The sequence below is a fragment of the Miniopterus schreibersii genome, assembly GCF_964146895.1.
Source record: "Miniopterus schreibersii genome assembly, chromosome: 2".
Taxonomy (NCBI): domain Eukaryota; kingdom Metazoa; phylum Chordata; class Mammalia; order Chiroptera; family Miniopteridae; genus Miniopterus; species Miniopterus schreibersii.
In genome coordinates this window covers 7,028,110-7,046,472 of record NC_138102.1, presented here as the reverse complement: position 1 = coordinate 7,046,472, position 18,363 = coordinate 7,028,110, and the positions used below count along the sequence as shown (strand labels likewise).

Here is an 18,363-nt window from a genome sequence, read left to right as displayed (position 1 = left end):
AAATTCAGCACGTCCCAAACTGCAGGTAAATCTTCCTTCCCAGAGCAGCTACTCTTACAGATGAGTGAATGAGGACCTGCCCGGCTGGCGAGGCTCAGTGGTTGGGCATCGACCTAGGATCCAGGAGATCGCAGTTCGATTCCCGGTCAGGGCACAGGCCCGGGTTGCAGGCTCAGTCCCCAGTAGGGCGTGCAGGAGGCAGCCGATCAGTGACTCTCTCTCATCACTGGTGTTTCTATCTCTCTCCCCCTCTCCTTTCCTCTCTCTCTGAAATCAATCAAGATATATTTAAAAAACACCTGCCCTGTACAAACCTATGGATTCACCACTCCCATCCAGGAGCTACCTTCTACCCCAGCAGATGGATTACCTTCAGAGAAAATTCTTAGAGTTACTTTTATACTTTCCCTTTAATTTTCATTTCTATTCCATGCTTGTGAAACCTAAGAACTATTTTTTTTGTAATTTGTATCCTGAATTTCAAATAACACATATTCAGAACATGATCTAACTCTAAAATTAATAGTTTTACATTTTAATACTTTTATTAGTTTTTAATTTTAGAAGTAGTGTATGATTGTTTAAAAAAGGAAAAAAATACAATAGTAGGATATGAGCAAAGTGAAGTAAGAGTCTATATACCAACCCTAACTCCAGATTTAGGATATTTCACGGTGAACAAAAATTTCCTGTCCTCGTGGAGTTTACCTTCTAGTAAGAAAACAAGTATTTACCAAATAATCCCCCACATAGTGAAACCGCAGCTGGGACAAGGACTGTGAAGGGCTTTGGAGCCTGGCAGGTCAGTGGGTCATGTGGGTCAGGGAGGTGTCCTTGAGGAAGTGAGGCTTAGAGGCGATAAAACAAGAGGAAAGGAACCAATAGAGAGAGGAGGGAAGCCAAGCCAAGCGGGTGAAGCAGCACATGCAAAAGTTCCCACCCCGATAGCGCCAGGTCTCACTTGTATCTGAAATCTGTAACCATGGAAACAGGACTCACAGAGCAGGATGGTCGTCACCAAGAGGTGGGGGAAGTGGGAGATGCTGCTCAAAGAGCGCAAACTCCCACTTACAGATGGAGAAGTTCTGGGGATCTCATGTACAGCACGGCGACTAAAATGAACAACACTGTATATGTCACTGACAGCTGCTGTGTTCTCACCACACGCGAGACGACTGTGAGGGGATGCATGTGTTACCTGACCCTACTGTGGGCATCATTTTGCAACATGTATGGGCACCAATCACCATGTTGTACACTTTAAACTTACACAATGTTATATGTCCTATGTCAATAAGAAGTAAAGTAAAATAGGTTTTGGCCTTTTAAAGAAGGCCTGTCCTTTATTCAGCCCATCCCCTTTTTTGTCCTGTACACACTCAGGAACCCAGCCTTATTTAAATGTCACTCGAATCCCTTTACTTCCCACCACTAGCATCCTATCCAAATCCTCAAACAAAAGGTCACGTACGTAAGAGGAGGTGTCCTTTATTCCTGCATTCATAAAAGTAGCCTCTGGCTGGTTTCCGTAATATTTCTTTCCCTCTATTTTGCTACTGGAATAAAACTTCTTAAAGCTTTTGCTTTAAAATTCTCAAACGTTTCAGGTTCACCAAGATATTAAGAATATTACAGCTCTTGATACTTGCTTGCTGGTTAAAGGCTCAATATACTTTCTGGGTGACCAGAGGTAATTATCTATTAAGTGACCTTATAATTGAAATAGTTGGAACATAACTGAGTACTTGATTAGACTATATCACACTATGAAAGTGTTCAAATATAGGAAATATAGCATGATCCCAATTATGCAGACAAAAGTTGCTTATCTATGTGTGCACTGAAAATGTCTAGGCCGTTCAAGAAGTTGGCGGTGTGAGCTCTGGGGACTGGAGGTGGCGCAGCACAGATGCACATATTTACTCCTCACTTGTATCTACCCACCTCAATTTCTTTAACATCAAACATAAAATAGGTTAATAATTTAAAATTAGTATCAGTGCTAGATTGTAAAACAAATGATTTTGAAAACTATATTCATTCTGAATATATCTTATTTGGAATTCAAGTTACATATAAAAACGTATAGACAAAGTTCTTAGACTTCATAAGCATGGAGTGGAAAACAAAAATTAATAGTAGGAAAAATGTAAAATTTGAATTACTGATCCAGAGGTTGAGAACTATACATATATACCCTAATTTTTGTTACTACAAAATCATTAAGACCTAAAATTTACTAAGCTCATTTTAGCTAATTTAACAGAAACTACAATAAGTTATACACAGTAAAGACACATGAAAAGGTAGCATTACCTGATTATTAAAGCTGACACAGAGCTTAGAGAACCTAATGGGATGCGGACAATCAGCCTTAAGATAAATATCAAACTGCACAGGAACATCAACGTGGAAACTCGGGGCGTGGAACTTGGCTTTGCATTGTACTAGGAATAAAACAAAGGGCTGAGTCAGACACCAGCACACTCCAGACACTCACACATGACTCTCCGGTCCAGCTGCTCTGCAGAAAGGACCCACCTACACCGGAAGTTCTCACCGACTGCTGCAGGGAAGCACTCAACAGACACAAAGGAGCTCACTTTTTAAAACAAATCAGGTTTAAATAAACTACAGTTCCAAAACCATCTTTAATTTTAAAAACATAGTTGTTCCTGAAATATAACTGGCATCTAATTTTAAAGGGAAAAGAACCGTTTTGTTACTTTTAATTTATTTCAAAATACCTGCCCTAGACAGTAAAGCACTTATCTTTTAAATAGCAATCTTTTGAAATGTGTTTCAAATAACACCTGAACAAATAACAAATGAACAAAGTAAATACAAGACATACACACTATTTAAAATTTTGATCAACAGCGGAAAATAAAAAGAAATCAGTTTATTTATAAAATGACTACACTTTGAAAATTCTTCCTTTGACTTTTATAATTATTATTCTGCACCTACTCACTCTGTAGAAATAAGGGTGATTTCTCTGACATAATACGCTGATGTTGGCTACCCACCAAATGGCACGAAGTCCTGTACTCCTATTGTGAAGACGTTGCTGCCGGCCAGGGAAATCCGGTCTGCCCACAACTTCTGAGCAGTTTTCACGGCTACGCTATCACAGTCAGGCTCAGGCTCAGGACTTTCGTTCTGCACCAACACAGAGTCAAACAGTTGTTCAGCCAGTTATAAAATATACAAACGCAGAGATTCAGATCTAGGTATACATATTCCTAGAACTTATTTTACATAAAGAATTCCCACCTACCATTAAAACATTTATGAGGTTCTTTTCTATCCGAGATTTCTGGTCATCTTTCAGAGTTGAAGCTAATATGAAGGAAGAGGGGGAAAAACTACAATTGTAAGACAGGCAAGTAAGTCTACCCCCATTTAAAATATTATAAACATCTCTGCCAAGCACAATTCCAGAAAACTGACAGCACAGCTTTCTAGAAGTTAACCCAACACTTTGTGTACTTGCATTTGAAGTCTATGTGAAAAATTGTTTTATACTATGTTTCAAAAAGGCAGAAGAATTTTGTTTTTCTCAACTATGAGACCCTAAACTGTTATAAGTTGCATGAAAGGTGTGAATCCCTTCACTTCACGAAGGGACCTGCACAGCAAAAGCAAGACCGAGTATTTGAAACAACTGTTCTCCCAACTTTAAGAAGCTTCAAGTTGCTAAATAATCTTAAAAATTCAGAATTTTACTGAAAGGACAAATTACCTCTTCCAAGGAGTTCCAGGGAATAAGTAATGTAATCCTTTAACTGGGCCATGAGGTAGGAACACTTGAGAGCTGTGGTCAATATAGATGTGAGCAGAGTCCACCACCCTTCACTCCGGTAATCACACATCACATAATCCAGCAGCCTGGAAGATATGGGACAAGACAGACTGGGATGGCTTCCTAAGACAGGGTGTGGAGAGTCCCGGGAGAAAATAAACTGCCTCAACCTTAGAAAATCTTACTGAAACTGTTAACAGGTGTTCTCTAGTCAGCTAAATGATTGAACTAGGAGACAGTACTTGAAAAAATATTACAGGAATAGAGTTTAACAGAAGTAGAAATAAATATGGAAATAATAAACCCTTCGATACAAATTTCTAATTTCACTGTAAGGTAATCAGAATACTTGTAAAAGTAAACAGTGAACAGGACTCACTTCAAAGCTTTGGTATAATCCTTTGCATAGTAATATTCCTCTCCCATCTGAACCACTATAAAGGAAGAAAGATTTGATGTACATAATTTAAAATCACTCAAACTTGACAAAACTATGGTATGTTATGGATACATACTTAGATGACTTTTCATTCTTGGACACTTATACTTCTTAAATTGTGCAACAGCGTTGCTCAGGAGAGTTATTATTATTTCCTGTTAGAAAAGATAAAGTGTGAAACGCTCTGATAAAAACAACCTTATGTTTTCCTTGAATACTCTAATAGGTGAAACTGGGGAAAAACTTACAGAGTGAACAACATTTCTCTCTTTCAGCTGAATGGCAAGAATTCCCACCTTCTCTTTCTCAGGATCAGAAAGATCAAAGCCTATATCAGATAAGACGCAACCCATTTTAGATAGTTCATTTAACATAAATCCTTCACATAAACAATGGGTGTGTGCACTCCTTGAATCCTGTACTTCAATATAATGTCTCTAAAATTCTTAGACATTCTAGAATGTTAAAGGCTATAAGAGGCAGCTTTATTAGCGCGGTAACTTCTCTGTGACGTGTTTTAGAGAGAACATCACTGAGCTCAATATTCTTTTGCCAAGTGGAATCACCCACCCGAATGATGACACCAACATTACTCTCTACACAGAATGTACTTCCTGGAGATTACAGTAAATAAATCCTCAATGTTTGCCACAGAAATTGCTTAAATTAAATTAAGTATACATAAAACACAAAAGAGATGCAGGAAATTATTTTTAAGTTGATACCAGTGCTGTCTTAAAACGTCAAATAAGTTATTAAAGTTAAGACAACAGATGTCCAAAACATTTTAATTGTATCCACATCTTTAATTTTGTTATTCTGAGTTGCAGTGATATGAACAAAACATCCTAAAAACTAAAAAACTGAAAATCTTTTTAAAAGTGTTCACCTCAACATAATTTGTCACGCCTAATGCAGCCAGTGGAAACATTACGATAGCAATCTTGGCCTTCTGAGGCCGAGAGAAGAGGTAGGAGGGAAATACTACTTACTTAGCACTCCTTGTCGCCATGGTCTTTGTCCATAAAAGTCGAGAGCACCTGTCTGTGTTTCCAAGGGATCAGGACTAGGATATGTTACCGAAGCCTGTGAATTAAAACACAAGCCTAAATAAGAGTCTGTGTGACCGTCACAAACCAACTCTCCCTCAACTTTTGATAGAATAAAAAAATGTTCATAATACAAATACCAAACATATTCAAATTATCAAAGTCGTGAATAAATTAAATTTTCACAAAAATTAAGCCAAAAGTATTTCCTTCAATGTCCTGGCAGTCTCAAAGAAATTAAACTGAATAAATCAGCCTCATTCTGACAAGTGAGTTCATGGTACAGCAAGTCCTCGAATAACATTCGAGTGATGAAGAGCCGTAGGGACTTAACTTGTTGAATGTCAATCGCCTGTGGCAGAACTCGCTGCGTTACACATCAATCATTTCGCTTAAAGTCGCAGAAACTACCAACAACGAACGTTAAGCAAAACTTACTGTAGCTATCACATCTTTTTTTTACTTTTGCTATAACAAACGAGTAAAAAATATTATGTTATCATTGATGTTTATTCCATATATGTAAGTGCTTTCTGTGAAAATTAAAATAATTTTATAAGTAGTTTTAAAAAGACACCATTTTCCTTGATTCTCACTTGTGCTTAAGTCCTGGTATTGGTAGAGAAGGGATACTTTGGGCACCAGAATTTACAAATTTATACTGCTTTATTTTTCTTTATAACTTTTCTCCTCTGAAACTAAAATGTATATAAGAACATTGTTGAAAACTGCAGAAAACATCCAAAAGCAAAAAGATAAAAATTTAATTTACCTGTAAACCTACTGCCACTGTTAACAATGTATACCTGATTCTTCCAGAGTTTGCATGTAAACATTTATCAACTGGAATAATTTTTCACCCTTGCTTTTTTCATTTATATCTATTTTGTACATTTCACACATCATTACATAGTCTTCTAAAACATTATTTCTCATGGCTGCCTGCTGTTCCACATTTTAAAAAATCTCCCCATAGTTGTTCATCTTATTTCTATTTTACACTACAATTAATAAATCAGTCAGAACAACTTATAAATAAATCTTAGTACTTATCTCTTGGGATTTCTCTGCTTTAGGCTGCCTGAAAATTAAATTCTGGGTCAAAAGATATGCATGATCTTGAGGCTCCTCAAATTATTATTTGACAGAAATATTATTTTACATTCCAGCCAATGACATTTGTTAACATCCATTTCCTCATGTTTTATAAAACCTAGTTTTAATCAATTTCCTTTAAAAATACTGTGTTCAAAATACAATAGACCAAACTTTTAAAATATAAACCACGCAAGAGTTACAAATCATATACAAGTAACATGGTAGGAAAATAGTTATATCATGATTTCAGAAAAAAAATCATGCATTTAAAGTACTAACATGCAAACTGCATTTGGAAAAGCTTTTTAAGTTATACTGTTGACAATATTTACCTATCTTCAGAGAAGAAAACTGCACATTTTAAGTAAAATCAAAATGACTTAACAACATGAATGTTAAGTATGTGTGTGTGTGTATATATATATATATATATACACCATGTTCTTATTTCAAAGGTGCTTATGGGGAAACTGGTAGCTAAATATAATCATCCAAGAGAAAAGTAAAATGAAACGTCCAGTTTAAAAAACGATGTAATTAACATTATGTCTCAAACAGATTCTGAAGAGTTTTCCATAGAGGAAAACCCCAGGAAAAGAAAGAAGTCCAGAGTTATCCTCTCTGGTGGGTCAAAATAAAAACGTGTCCTTCAAACTCCTACAGCAGTGAGCACAAAAACAAAACACTGGACTTACAGTGTGGCTTTTACTTTAAAGTAATTTTCTCTTGTCTAAATCACTAGCTTATTGACAATAAGTCACTTCTTCAAAGAAAAACTTGTGCTTTAATTCACAGGTGAAATGGAGTACAGGTTAAAACTGAAAATAATTATAATCCCCAAAATATAAAAAGCTGATTACATTCAAAGGCTAGGAAAAAATTACCCACACCAGCTAGTTTTCTCTTCCTTCGAGAGAAGAGGAATCAGCGTCCTAAACGCCAGACCACAAGGGAGTCAGTAACTTACTTCATGGTTACAGAGGGACTTTGCGAGCTGTTTCCGCTCCTGGGCATAGTACGCTGCCTGCTGGTAATAGAAACCAGGATTCTGAGTTTGAATAGCTGTCAACCCTAACTTAATAGCTTCATCAAATAAATCTCCAAAGGCCTGGAATCTTAAAGAAAAGAAAAAAAATCAAGAAATAAAAAGGAATGAAAAAGAAAAGGAAAAGCTTACTTCTATAATTATTCATACTGAAACCACAGTCTCAGCAGACTGTATTAAGATAATGCTACTGATGAACTAATTAATGGGTATCTCTTGTATAAATACTAATACACACTAATTAATTGTAGGTAACACATAGATTCTGTATCTAAGTCAACTGTTCTGAGCAAGCCTTTATAAATATACTCCCAAACTAGATGTCAACATGGTTGCCACGACTCAAATGCATCCAGGCCTCTAGGAGCAATTTTTAAACATCAGTCTCAAAAAGGAATTTCCATGTTAGTTAGGATTTTGCTTTGTTTACGGCTATATTCTCAGTACCTAGACACATGGCAGACCCTCAATATATGTTGAATGAAAGATTTCCATGAATTAACTGATTTCCATTAAGGAACTGTATGAATTAATATTTACTATTGCTGGAAACACATTTAGACAAGATTAAAAACCTACTTACAACAATCTGAGTCCAGTTTAGAACCAAAGTCCATGCTAATTCTATCCCTCCAAATCCCAAGTATGTTTAAAAAAAAAAAATTCTAAAAGTACAACTTAAACATACTGTTTAGACATCCATGCAGCATGCTCAAAAGACAACTCCGCACTTCCGATTTTTTTCTTACACAAGTCGATGTGTTTTCGGAACTGAGCAATGGCATCCAATGGGGTGTTGTGCTGAAAACACAGCCTACAGATCTGCAAAATGTAAAACCAACCCCAACAGAAAGAAGAAAATCAAAGTCAAAGACATATTCATTTAAAAATGTGTCAACTTTGAGACAAATTTTACAAAGATTATGGAGCTGCCTTCTCTGAAGTTCTCCGAGATAGAACTGATTTTCTTTATGACAATGGTTGTACTAACACCAGGTTATGCCCCTTTGATAAATGAAATAAAATTACTCAGCATTGTATTGAGTCTATTCTATACCTTAGACTTTTTCTATACCTTTTATACTTTTAATAGTATAAAAATATCACAAAAATATATACCCAATGAAGAACATAAAGATGGGCAAAAATAAAATATCTCCAGCAGGTAACTAAGAAAGGACAGGTTAACTTTCAGTTTTAGAATTATCAGAAAGCCAAGGATTCTCTGCAGCACAATAGAGCACAGTAGCTTCCATATCAAACAAGGACTATAAAAGTTTGACAGCTTCGGGTTGGGGATTCCATTTCGAAACAGTAATAATCTATGCATATGTAGGGTAAAAGGGAAAACAAAGAAACAAAGACTAAACTTATTTCCATATACTTATACCAGTTTTAATCTTATTATTTTAGGGACAAAGGAACACTTGAAAAGTTAAGCCTCTCACCTGTCCCTGTCCCTCAGCCATCCAACCCCCTTTCCACAGGCAACCAGCTCCCAGAATATGTTTTGTGATATATTCTGTGCACAGAAAAGTGTGTGCGTTTATACATAAACTCTCTCTTTACACAAATAGCATCTCACTAAATATGCTGCTCTGTGCCTTACTTTTTCACCTAAAAATATACATATCTTGGATCTCATTCCATATCAACATATGGGGCTGTCTCATTCCTAATAGTTATATAATAGTCCATTGTTTGGAGTTATAATTTATATTAACCAGTCACTTATTTCTGGGTTGATTCCAATATTTTCCTATTACAGGATGCAATAAATATTCTCACCTGTGTGATTTGCAACTCTCAGTACATATCAATTTCCTGAAATGGAATTGCTAAATTAAAGGGGACATCCACATTAAATTTGTAAAGTCATTGCAAAAATATTCTCTACAGAAGCTGAACCAATTAACACAGAAATAATGAATTAAAGTATCCATCTTCCCTCACATCACCAATCCAGTGCCAGCCATCTTAAAATTACTGTGTGTGGAAAGATTAAAAGCAAAACAAACGGCCCTCACTTGCCTTCTGGGAGCATCTATTTCTTCCATATATAATCTTAAAATGCATAAATAATATGTATAAAAGTTTCCACTAAAGTGAATAGATACACCTTTCCTATGGCTGTGCCATTAAAGCAAGAAAGCCTTACATAGTTCTAATAGACTAAACCTTTAAAAATTCAATAATATAGGCAGCTTTCTTCCCCCTCCTTCCTGCTCCCACTTAAAAACAAACAAAAGACCCTGTAGAGGAGTTTAACAAAAGTAAAACTGCCCCAAGTGAGAACACTGACACTCATAAACTCAAAGCCAAGGCACTGCAATTAGGCTGCTAAGCACCAGGCATCCTTGAGATAAAGGACATAAAAGAAGACCATAGTTAATCAAATACTTTTCAGAACAAGTAACTAATTTTGGTTTTCAAATTTTAAAAAGATAATCTGATACTTAAAGATAAATTTTCTTTATTTGGAATTAGAACTATTACCTTATAGTTGATAAATCCTGCCATAGTCTTAATTTCCAGAATGTTAGTTTCATGAGCTCTCAATTCATGTACAAGATTATAGGCAGTCCTATAATTCCTAACAGAAACATAAGGAAGGTAGTTAATTATGACATAAGTTAATTTTAAGAAAAGATTCCTAAGAATCAAATTATTAAGAGTAACAGAGCCAATGTTGAGTCAACATTTCTCAGCACTCAACAGTCAATAACATATATGTATTAGCCTCTGATTTCCTGCAAAGTGATATATTGATTAATAATGTGCGAGAAGATTCAACAACTTTTCACTAAGAACAGTACCATCACTGGCACACTGTTCTGTCATTAACATCTGTCAATAACTGATAAAAAATAAGTTGAAAACGAAAGTAGACAATTGTCCAGAATTACATTTAAAAATTGGCATTCTTAAAAGTGTCATCATAAACTTCTCAAACAAATAGACACTGTATTAGGAAAGAAGGTACTAGCAAGACAACAGAGGTCCACAGCTTTTAAACCCGAGCATCTCTACAAGGTAAGTGGACAGCACTGGTCTTGGGTATAGCCTGGAGCAGGAAATGTCCTTAGGGTGGCTGGTGCTGAGAAAGAAGAGCCTGGCAGACGGAGGCCTACCCTGAACATGGAAGGTAAGGAAGAAATCTCAACAGTCTTCTCCAAAGAAAACTGCTCCTAATTTCACCACGTGAATTTTTTTTTCCAAAATTGGTTTTGAACAGAACTAAAATTAAAGGTGTTAACTAATACCATGGATTAAAAATGAACTACATTAAAGCCAGCTATAATGATCTGAAGTTGTTGAGATTTAGAGAACACAATCTGGTGCTTAGCACCTCAATAATCTCACACACACACACAGGTTTCTGCACTATTCCTTTGAATAACAGATATATTTTTATTTATTTCTCTGTTTTTCTCCCTGTACACTTAGCCTGTCCTCAATGTTAGGATATAACGCTGTTTTTTATCCCTTTGTTACACTGCCACTGCCAAAGCCAGAAAGAGACCACGTTTAATTAAACTGCGGCAAAGGAATAAAATGCTTAACCACTGCCGAGACATCGGCAGCTACGCATCAAAGCTCTAAGCAGAGCCTCCGAATGAACAATGATGCTACTGACGGGCATTATAAACCAAAAAACAAGTTTAATTAAAAATAAAATCATGCCCTGGCCAGTGTGGCTCAGCTGACTGGAATGTCAAAAGGCGGTGGATTAGATTCCAGGTCAGGGCATAAACCTAGGTTGTAGGTTTGGTCCCCGGCTGGGTCTTGATCAGGAGGTTACCTACTGATGTTTCTCTCTCACATCAAAGTTTCCTCCTCCCTCTCTCTCCCTTCCTTCCTTCCTCTCTCTAAAATCAATTAAAAAACTAATAAACAAAATCATAGTGGAACTGAATGCACTACACACCTTGAATTCATAGTCTGATTTAGATAATGTTCAGTGCACATTTCACTTTGGAAATCAGTCTTAACACAAGCAGCACTTTAGTGAATATACAACTAAGAAGGAGAAAGTGGGAAAATTTTAATATTATATTTCTTTAGGTTATGACATTTAATGGAAGTACACCAGAAAGCCTATAACACTATGACATTTACTTCCAATAGAATTTTTTTTAAATCTAAAACTAATATATCCCACTCACCACTCGGCAAACAAAGTAAATACTACACACCTGAATCTAAATCAACATAAACATTTTAAAATTAACTTGGTTGTGATTCAGAAATTGACAATTAATACATTATTGTTAATTTAAAAATAAGAAAAATTTAGTTTGACAACTGTTCAAAACTTACTTCAGCGCGTTTTGTGTATCTTGTTTCAACTCACTGAAGAAAGCTATTTTGAACTGATGTCTAACAAATAAAAGCTGAAAAAAGAATAGAAAAAGATATCATTACACATATTCTCTTAAAACATATAAAAATTTTAATAACTTTTATTAAGAGGAGACACAAAAGTATAAGGAAAACATTCAAAATTAATGTTCAAGAACTATTCCAACAAATAAGTAGAGTTAAGAAAGCTATAAAAATCTGTATTTAAGAACTTTAAGGGCAACGGATACAAAATCTAGTTAGCTTTTAAAAAAACTTTAGAAGTACCAAAGCCCATTTAAAACATCAGAAGTATTAGAGACGTTTACTGGCTCCCTCAAACTAGCCTGCTCTGGGACGCTCGTGGTCCCTCCTCAGGAAAGACACGCACCTGGTGAGTTGTCTTATTCAAAAACTCTTTGTGAGATTTCACTCTTCTGATCTCTGTGTAGTAATAGGTCTGTGCATGTTCATAAAAGGCGTTTTCTAATCTGTTTAAAAATAATGATAAAACAACACTCAAACACTGAAGTTATTTTAAACAAAACTATTTAACAATCATATTTGTAAGAAACAAACGTAACATTCTGATACTATCTAGTTTACCTCATGATTAAAATAAAAAGTGAAGCAAAATCTGAATTTCCAGATTTAAAAAAAAAAAATCTAAATATAAAACTCCTGGAAAGCTATTTTTTTACAATCCAAAAAGTAAGTGATAAAAATAACTTTGTAACTTGTAAAAATTAGGTTACCTCTAAAATGACTTCCACCATTGTTTAATAATTTCATGAGAAGTCTAAAAGAAACAGATATCCAACACTCCAATAGATTTGACCATTTTTTATGATTTTAATATTTAGGGTCTAAAGGATAACAAAACTAATGGGAAAGGGACCGAAAATGAGAACTAGCCAAGAGGCGAAGTAACACTGGCATGATTTAGTCTGTTTCTCTCCTCGACTTTGCAATTACACAGGAACAGAGAAAACGCGCCTGGAGATGGTTAAATAACTAAGCTCCCTCTGTGAGCCGGTACATCTCCAAAGTGTGTGCCTCGGGCTCGAGAGAAAGCCCAACTCAGAGGCAGGCAAAGGTGGAACTTCAGGGGTTTTCCTCCTAACAAAACAGAACTCTGAAGTTGTATTCGAAGAGTTTAAACACATCTAAGGGAAGTATGTAAAGAAAAAAAAAAATAACTAAATAAAAAATTTTAAATTAGATATTAAATTTTAAATTGGACTTTCTAGGTTAATACTTTCTCTTTAATTTTTTTAAACAAATTGATTGATTCTAAAGAGCGTGGAAGGGGAGAGAGAAACACAGATTGGTTGTTGTACTTATTTACTCATTCATTGGTTGCCCTGACAGAGCAAACTGGCAACCTTCCCATGGCAGGACAACACTCTGACCAACTGAGCTACCCCAGGCAGGGCCTCTGAGATTCATATTTTCTATTTACAAAGCTACAGTATAAAATTTTTTTTAACTATGAAAATAATTTTAATTAGATTTTAACTTTGAACTGTATAATGTTTGAAAGAATATTATTAACTGAAGCTGATGGCTTGTTGGCCTTTGGGCAAAGATCAAGTGTAGTAAGCTGCTGATAGTGGTACCTCAAGGAATTGGAGAAGGTTAAGGAGTTGACAAAGGGGACTTTTTTTAAAACTTATATCCTCAGTACCATTTGAATTTTTCCCCACTAACATATTTTTTTAAATTTCTAAAAACTACCAATTTCGCAATGCCTAGTCAACAATCTAAAGGAAAATATTTCAAAGACCTTCACTTCTACCGGTGGGCGTGGCTCAGTGATTGTCAACCCATGAACCAGGAGACAATGGTTCCACTCCTGGTTGCAGCCCCATCCCCAGCAGGGAGTGTGCAGGAGGTGGCCGATCAATGACTCTCTCTCATCACTGATGTTTCAATCTCTCTTTCTCTCTCCCTTCCTCTCTCTGACATCAATAAATCATATTAAAAAAAAAAAAAGACCTTCATTTACCTTATAATGTAACCCACAAGGTGGTCAGTGTGGGGCAGTACAAACAAAGACTTTCCTGAGAGTTCACATGCATTACATAAAGCTGCAGCCCTTTCTGAAGCAATAACATCCTCTCCTGTTGACAAGACCCACAAGGATAAAGAGAGAAAATAATTAATGCATTCTTCACAATGAGCACTTCCCCACATCTGAACAACACAATTAAGACTAAAAACCCAAACCACTGTCACCATGCCAGTAGGAATCCTGGGGCCCTTGAGAGCACAGTGGGTTCTTAGAAGTTACACAGTACATATCCGTTAGGGAAACACTATGGAATTTTCTACTGAGCCAACATAGGCTAAGTAATGCCAACACACATGCCAAGTAACTAACCAAAAACCGTAACTAAAAATGGAAGCAATAATTCATGGAAGTGGATTTAGCACGCTACAAGTTTCAACACAGAAACAAAAAAATATTTTGGCCTCAGTGTCTAACAACATAGAAGCAGCATTTGAAACTTTGGCATTTTCTTACAGGAAATTAGAAATCCTATTGCATTTTTCTTGGCCCTATTGCAAATTAACAACAAAAAACATTTCATGAGGAATATAATTTCAAATAGATTTCAGATAAGTAAACAACATTTTTTAAAAAACAAACAGATAGCCCGGCCTGTGTGGTTCAGTGGTTGAGTGTCAACCCATGAACCAGTCATGGGTTCGATTTCCGGTCAGGGCACATGCCCAGGTTGCAGGCTCCATCCCCTGTAGGAGGCGTGCAGGAGGCAGCTGACTGATGTTTCTCTATCACGGATGTTTCTCTCTCTCTATCCCTCTCCCTTCCTCTCTCTCTAAAATCAGTTTTAAAAAAATCAAGTGATAACTGTTCTGTCAGCTGCTACAGGCCTACACCGGGGGACACGCAACAGGGAGGAGGGCTTAAGATCTGACTCTGGAATATTCTTAATTTTTATAATAAGCACTATGCATGTACTTTTTAAAGTTAACACACTGTCTTTTGCATAACTGAATGCATAAAAGATTTCAACATTAACGCTCCTTGGCAATAAGAATTGGAAGTATAAAGCAATTAATTCGTTATTAACTTTTTGATACCTGGGGGCAAAGGGGTTTTCTTCTGAATTAGAACCACTGCCACTTTTGTGTTTCTGCCTTGTAAACTCTGCCTGCAATGGAAAAATTGTAACATTAAATAATTAAATTGTTTTTTAAAAATACAAGACTTTACATAAAATACAAGTTTGATAATTCGAAGAAAGAGAAACTTCAACTAAAAAACCCCCAGATTAGAGGAAATCTTTTCCTCCTTACAAAGAAACATATATACCACACTGATTTAAATTTTGAAAATATAATCATTCCAAAAATATAACCTCACATCAAGCTTCTGCTCCTTACCAAAGTCTGTTCTGAAAGCAAAAGTTTAACATATACTTTCACGTAGAAGTTATAATACAATATCTTTATAGTGATACATTGCAGAGTAGTCATTCAAAAGAACTGTTCTGAAACTCAAATGTCAATAAAGCAAAAGTATTATGAGACTGAAGAGCAAATTACTATATCATCAAAAAATATATTATAGACACAAAAAGCAGCATTTGGAAATTCAGACCAATCCGTCTTCTGATCTCTTCATACTGCTTAGCATTATATAAATTAACATTAACGCTTCCTGTTTGGAACTGAACATGTGTCACTGGAAGTCAGCAATCCCCAAAGTGACCACTGCAGTCTAAACAGCACCCAGCTGCTTTCAATGAATGTTAGTAAACCACAGACACATACGACCCAACCTGACAAGCGGAGACGACCAGACCTGACTATCTCCACTCTGGTAGCGCACTCGGACTGCTTCTCCTTCCACTGGGGCTCGTCCCAGTCCAGCTCATAGAACACAACCACCAGGGCCGGCACCAGGTTCAGGTGCTTATTCATCCAGCCCGTCTTCAAGATCCCCTTCGGAATGTACCACTCATAGGAGGTTCTCTGCAAACATTGGCAGAAGTTGAAGAGTTACTTGATGACAACAGCAGCAGAAACCACCTGTTCCTGAGCCCCAGGCACTTTCTGGGTATTTACTCCTTCGGTATATACATGAGCGATTTTTAATAAGATGAGGAAATCCCAGCTTACAGAGATTAAATAAGAGCTAGAAAGTAGTAGAGGTAGATCTCAATCCCAGAGCTGCGACACTTTCCATTTAAAGAACGGCCAAAGCTGAGTGATTCTAATGATGTCAAGGCTCTCAAATACCCGGGAAGCAAACAGCCTTTTCCAGGTAAATTTGACTTGTATTCCTCGCCATCCCAGTTTCTGTTTCATAAAAGCTGCTCAAACTATTATCTAAAACCCAACATGGCTTCATTTGTTTCAGGACATATTGGCAGGATGGCATTTCACCTTACTTGCGGATGACAGAAAAAATGAAGGACAATTCTTAAACACAGAAGCAGAACAGTGGTCACTTGGGGGTGAGCACTAAGTGCCAAGTCGTGGGAAGGGGTGCAGAAGATGAATTGGCCCTAGAGAATCCCGCTGAAATTTCAAATTACTTCCAAAGCACCCGCACTGACCCAGGCTACTCCAGCTCATGTTAGTCTCAGGTCTACTTCAAGTGAGGAATGACCAGAACAGCAAGGAAACCTGACACAAAAAACCTGGGGACTCAGGAAAGAACTGGGCAAAGGAAAACAAAAGCTCGTGAACTGGAGAATGGATCGAGGAGAAAAGGGGGTGAGTTGTACCGGGCCACTGGCCTTTCCTGACACAAACACCATATTTTAAAAAATGTGTAAGGGCCGCCCAGTCAGGCGTGCCTCAGCGGTTGAGCGTCAACCTAGGATCCAGGCGATTGGGGTTCGATTCCTGGTCAGGCACATGTCCTGGTTGCAGGCTCGATCCCCAGTAGGGGGCCTGCAGGAGGCAGCCAATCAATGACTCTCTCATCATTGATGTTTCTATCTCTCCCCCTCTCCTTTCCTCTCTCTGAAATCAATAAAGATATATTTTTTAAAAAATAAAAAAATAAAACTAAAAACGTGTAAGGGCCAAGGGTGCTGTTACTTGCACAATTTCAGAGAGCTCAGTTTTTAGGGCTCAGCATGTGAAACTGTGTCTCCAGTGTGTGGTTCTCAAACACATAAGCAAAAGAATAAGCTGGTGACCAGGCATAGGTCCTACCCTCCCAGACTTTAACTCAGGAGGCCTGGCATTTACATTTTTAATAAGAACCCAGATGATGATGATGTACTTGGTTCAGAGGCCAGACTGTCAGAAATACTACTCTGGGGCACACAAAAAGGGGGGGGACGGTATTTTGATCTATATGCCTTGTTAACTGACTTTCAGACCAACCTCATATGATTACAATAAATAACAAGTCAATCAATATATATAACTTTCTTAAGTAAACTGACATTAGCTGCAATACTATATCATTATAATTATTTTTCTATGTAAATCAGAGTCTCTACTATGATGTCCACCCTAAAAGTCAGTTTTGAACTTGCTACCTTTCCTCATTCCATACTGAATAAGCTGTTTCAGTTTATGTAGAACTCCCCAAGGACAGAGAGCATGTCTCATTTAAATTTCTGTCACCAGCTCCAGGTACCTAACACAAAGCGAGTGCTCAAAAAATGTGTGTGAAACTGTAAAGACCATGGATTCTCTAATGATGCTGGTCATGATGAACTGGGAATGTGAAACTTAGATTTTTTTTGTTTTTTAAACAAATGAAAAAAGGAAAACCTAGGCTCATAGGGTAAAAAGTTTAATAATTATAATTATTCCTCTGGGATTAAAAACATAACTACTATTAAACATACCTGTAATGTATTACAGACAAGATAAAGCCCAGGGTTTTGGGTTTTGTTGTTGTTAATCCTCACCAGAGGATATTTTTTCCATTTTTTTGTTTTGTTTTGTTTTGTTTTTTAGAGAGAGTGGGAGGGAGGATGAGAGAGAGAAACATTGATGTGAGGGAGACACATCGATTGGTTGCCTCCCGCACAAGACCTGACCAGGCGAGCACTGAACCTGCAACCCAGGTACGTGCCCTTGACTGGGAATTGAACCTAAGACACTTCAGTGCTCAGACCAGCACTCTAACCACTGAACACACTGGCCCGGGCACCCAGAGCTTTCTATATGCATCACTAAAACTGGAAAATTGATAAACTCAGGGGTTTTCCAGTACAGACAACAGGAACAAAAAAGACACACACACACACACACACACACACACACAAGGGAGAGAGGGGGAGCCCCCATGCAATCATAATGTCATTACCTTGGGTCTACATTTGGGATACTCGTGGTCACCTGGAAGCACCTTGAAAGAAATTGGTACCCGATCAGCTCTCCGATTGGCACAGAAAGCATCCCAGACTGCTCGATGGACAGCATTATAAACTACATCCAGGCCAGTAAGAGTAACAAAGGCCATAGGCCGACAACATAATTCCACTGGGAAGTCCCACTGTGTGGGGCTCATGTTCAAGGCGTTAAGAAAGACCTGAAATACAAATGTTGATACGTTCATAACTCATTTTTTAAAAGCCCATACCCA

The 18,363-nt window shown here is 37.0% G+C and overlaps 1 protein-coding gene across 4 annotated transcripts in view; it reads right to left on the bottom strand.

Moving 5' to 3' along the window:
• The window catches only part of TRAPPC11 (trafficking protein particle complex subunit 11), a 38,326-nt gene that overhangs the window by 18,301 nt on the left and 1,662 nt on the right, over positions 1-18,363 (bottom strand). For 3 of the 4 annotated variants that reach the window (XM_081130314.1, XM_081130316.1, XM_081130315.1), the window contains 17 exons: positions 18,085-18,309; positions 15,610-15,779; positions 14,886-14,956; positions 13,786-13,900; positions 12,169-12,268; positions 11,757-11,830; positions 9,933-10,029; positions 8,125-8,258; positions 7,359-7,506; positions 5,237-5,330; positions 4,493-4,572; positions 4,321-4,399; positions 4,185-4,239; positions 3,746-3,891; positions 3,281-3,342; positions 3,030-3,162; positions 2,317-2,447 (listed from right to left, as the gene is read on the bottom strand). In XM_081130314.1, coding sequence (XP_080986440.1) covers positions 2,317-2,447; positions 3,030-3,162; positions 3,281-3,342; positions 3,746-3,891; positions 4,185-4,239; positions 4,321-4,399; positions 4,493-4,572; positions 5,237-5,330; positions 7,359-7,506; positions 8,125-8,258; positions 9,933-10,029; positions 11,757-11,830; positions 12,169-12,268; positions 13,786-13,900; positions 14,886-14,956; positions 15,610-15,779; positions 18,085-18,288 — 1,893 coding nt within the window. In that variant the 5' untranslated portion in view covers positions 18,289-18,309. The remainder of the gene's footprint in view (positions 1-2,316; positions 2,448-3,029; positions 3,163-3,280; positions 3,343-3,745; positions 3,892-4,184; positions 4,240-4,320; positions 4,400-4,492; positions 4,573-5,236; positions 5,331-7,358; positions 7,507-8,124; positions 8,259-9,932; positions 10,030-11,756; positions 11,831-12,168; positions 12,269-13,785; positions 13,901-14,885; positions 14,957-15,609; positions 15,780-18,084; positions 18,310-18,363) is intronic. The other variant, XM_081130317.1, reaches the window with a different exon arrangement.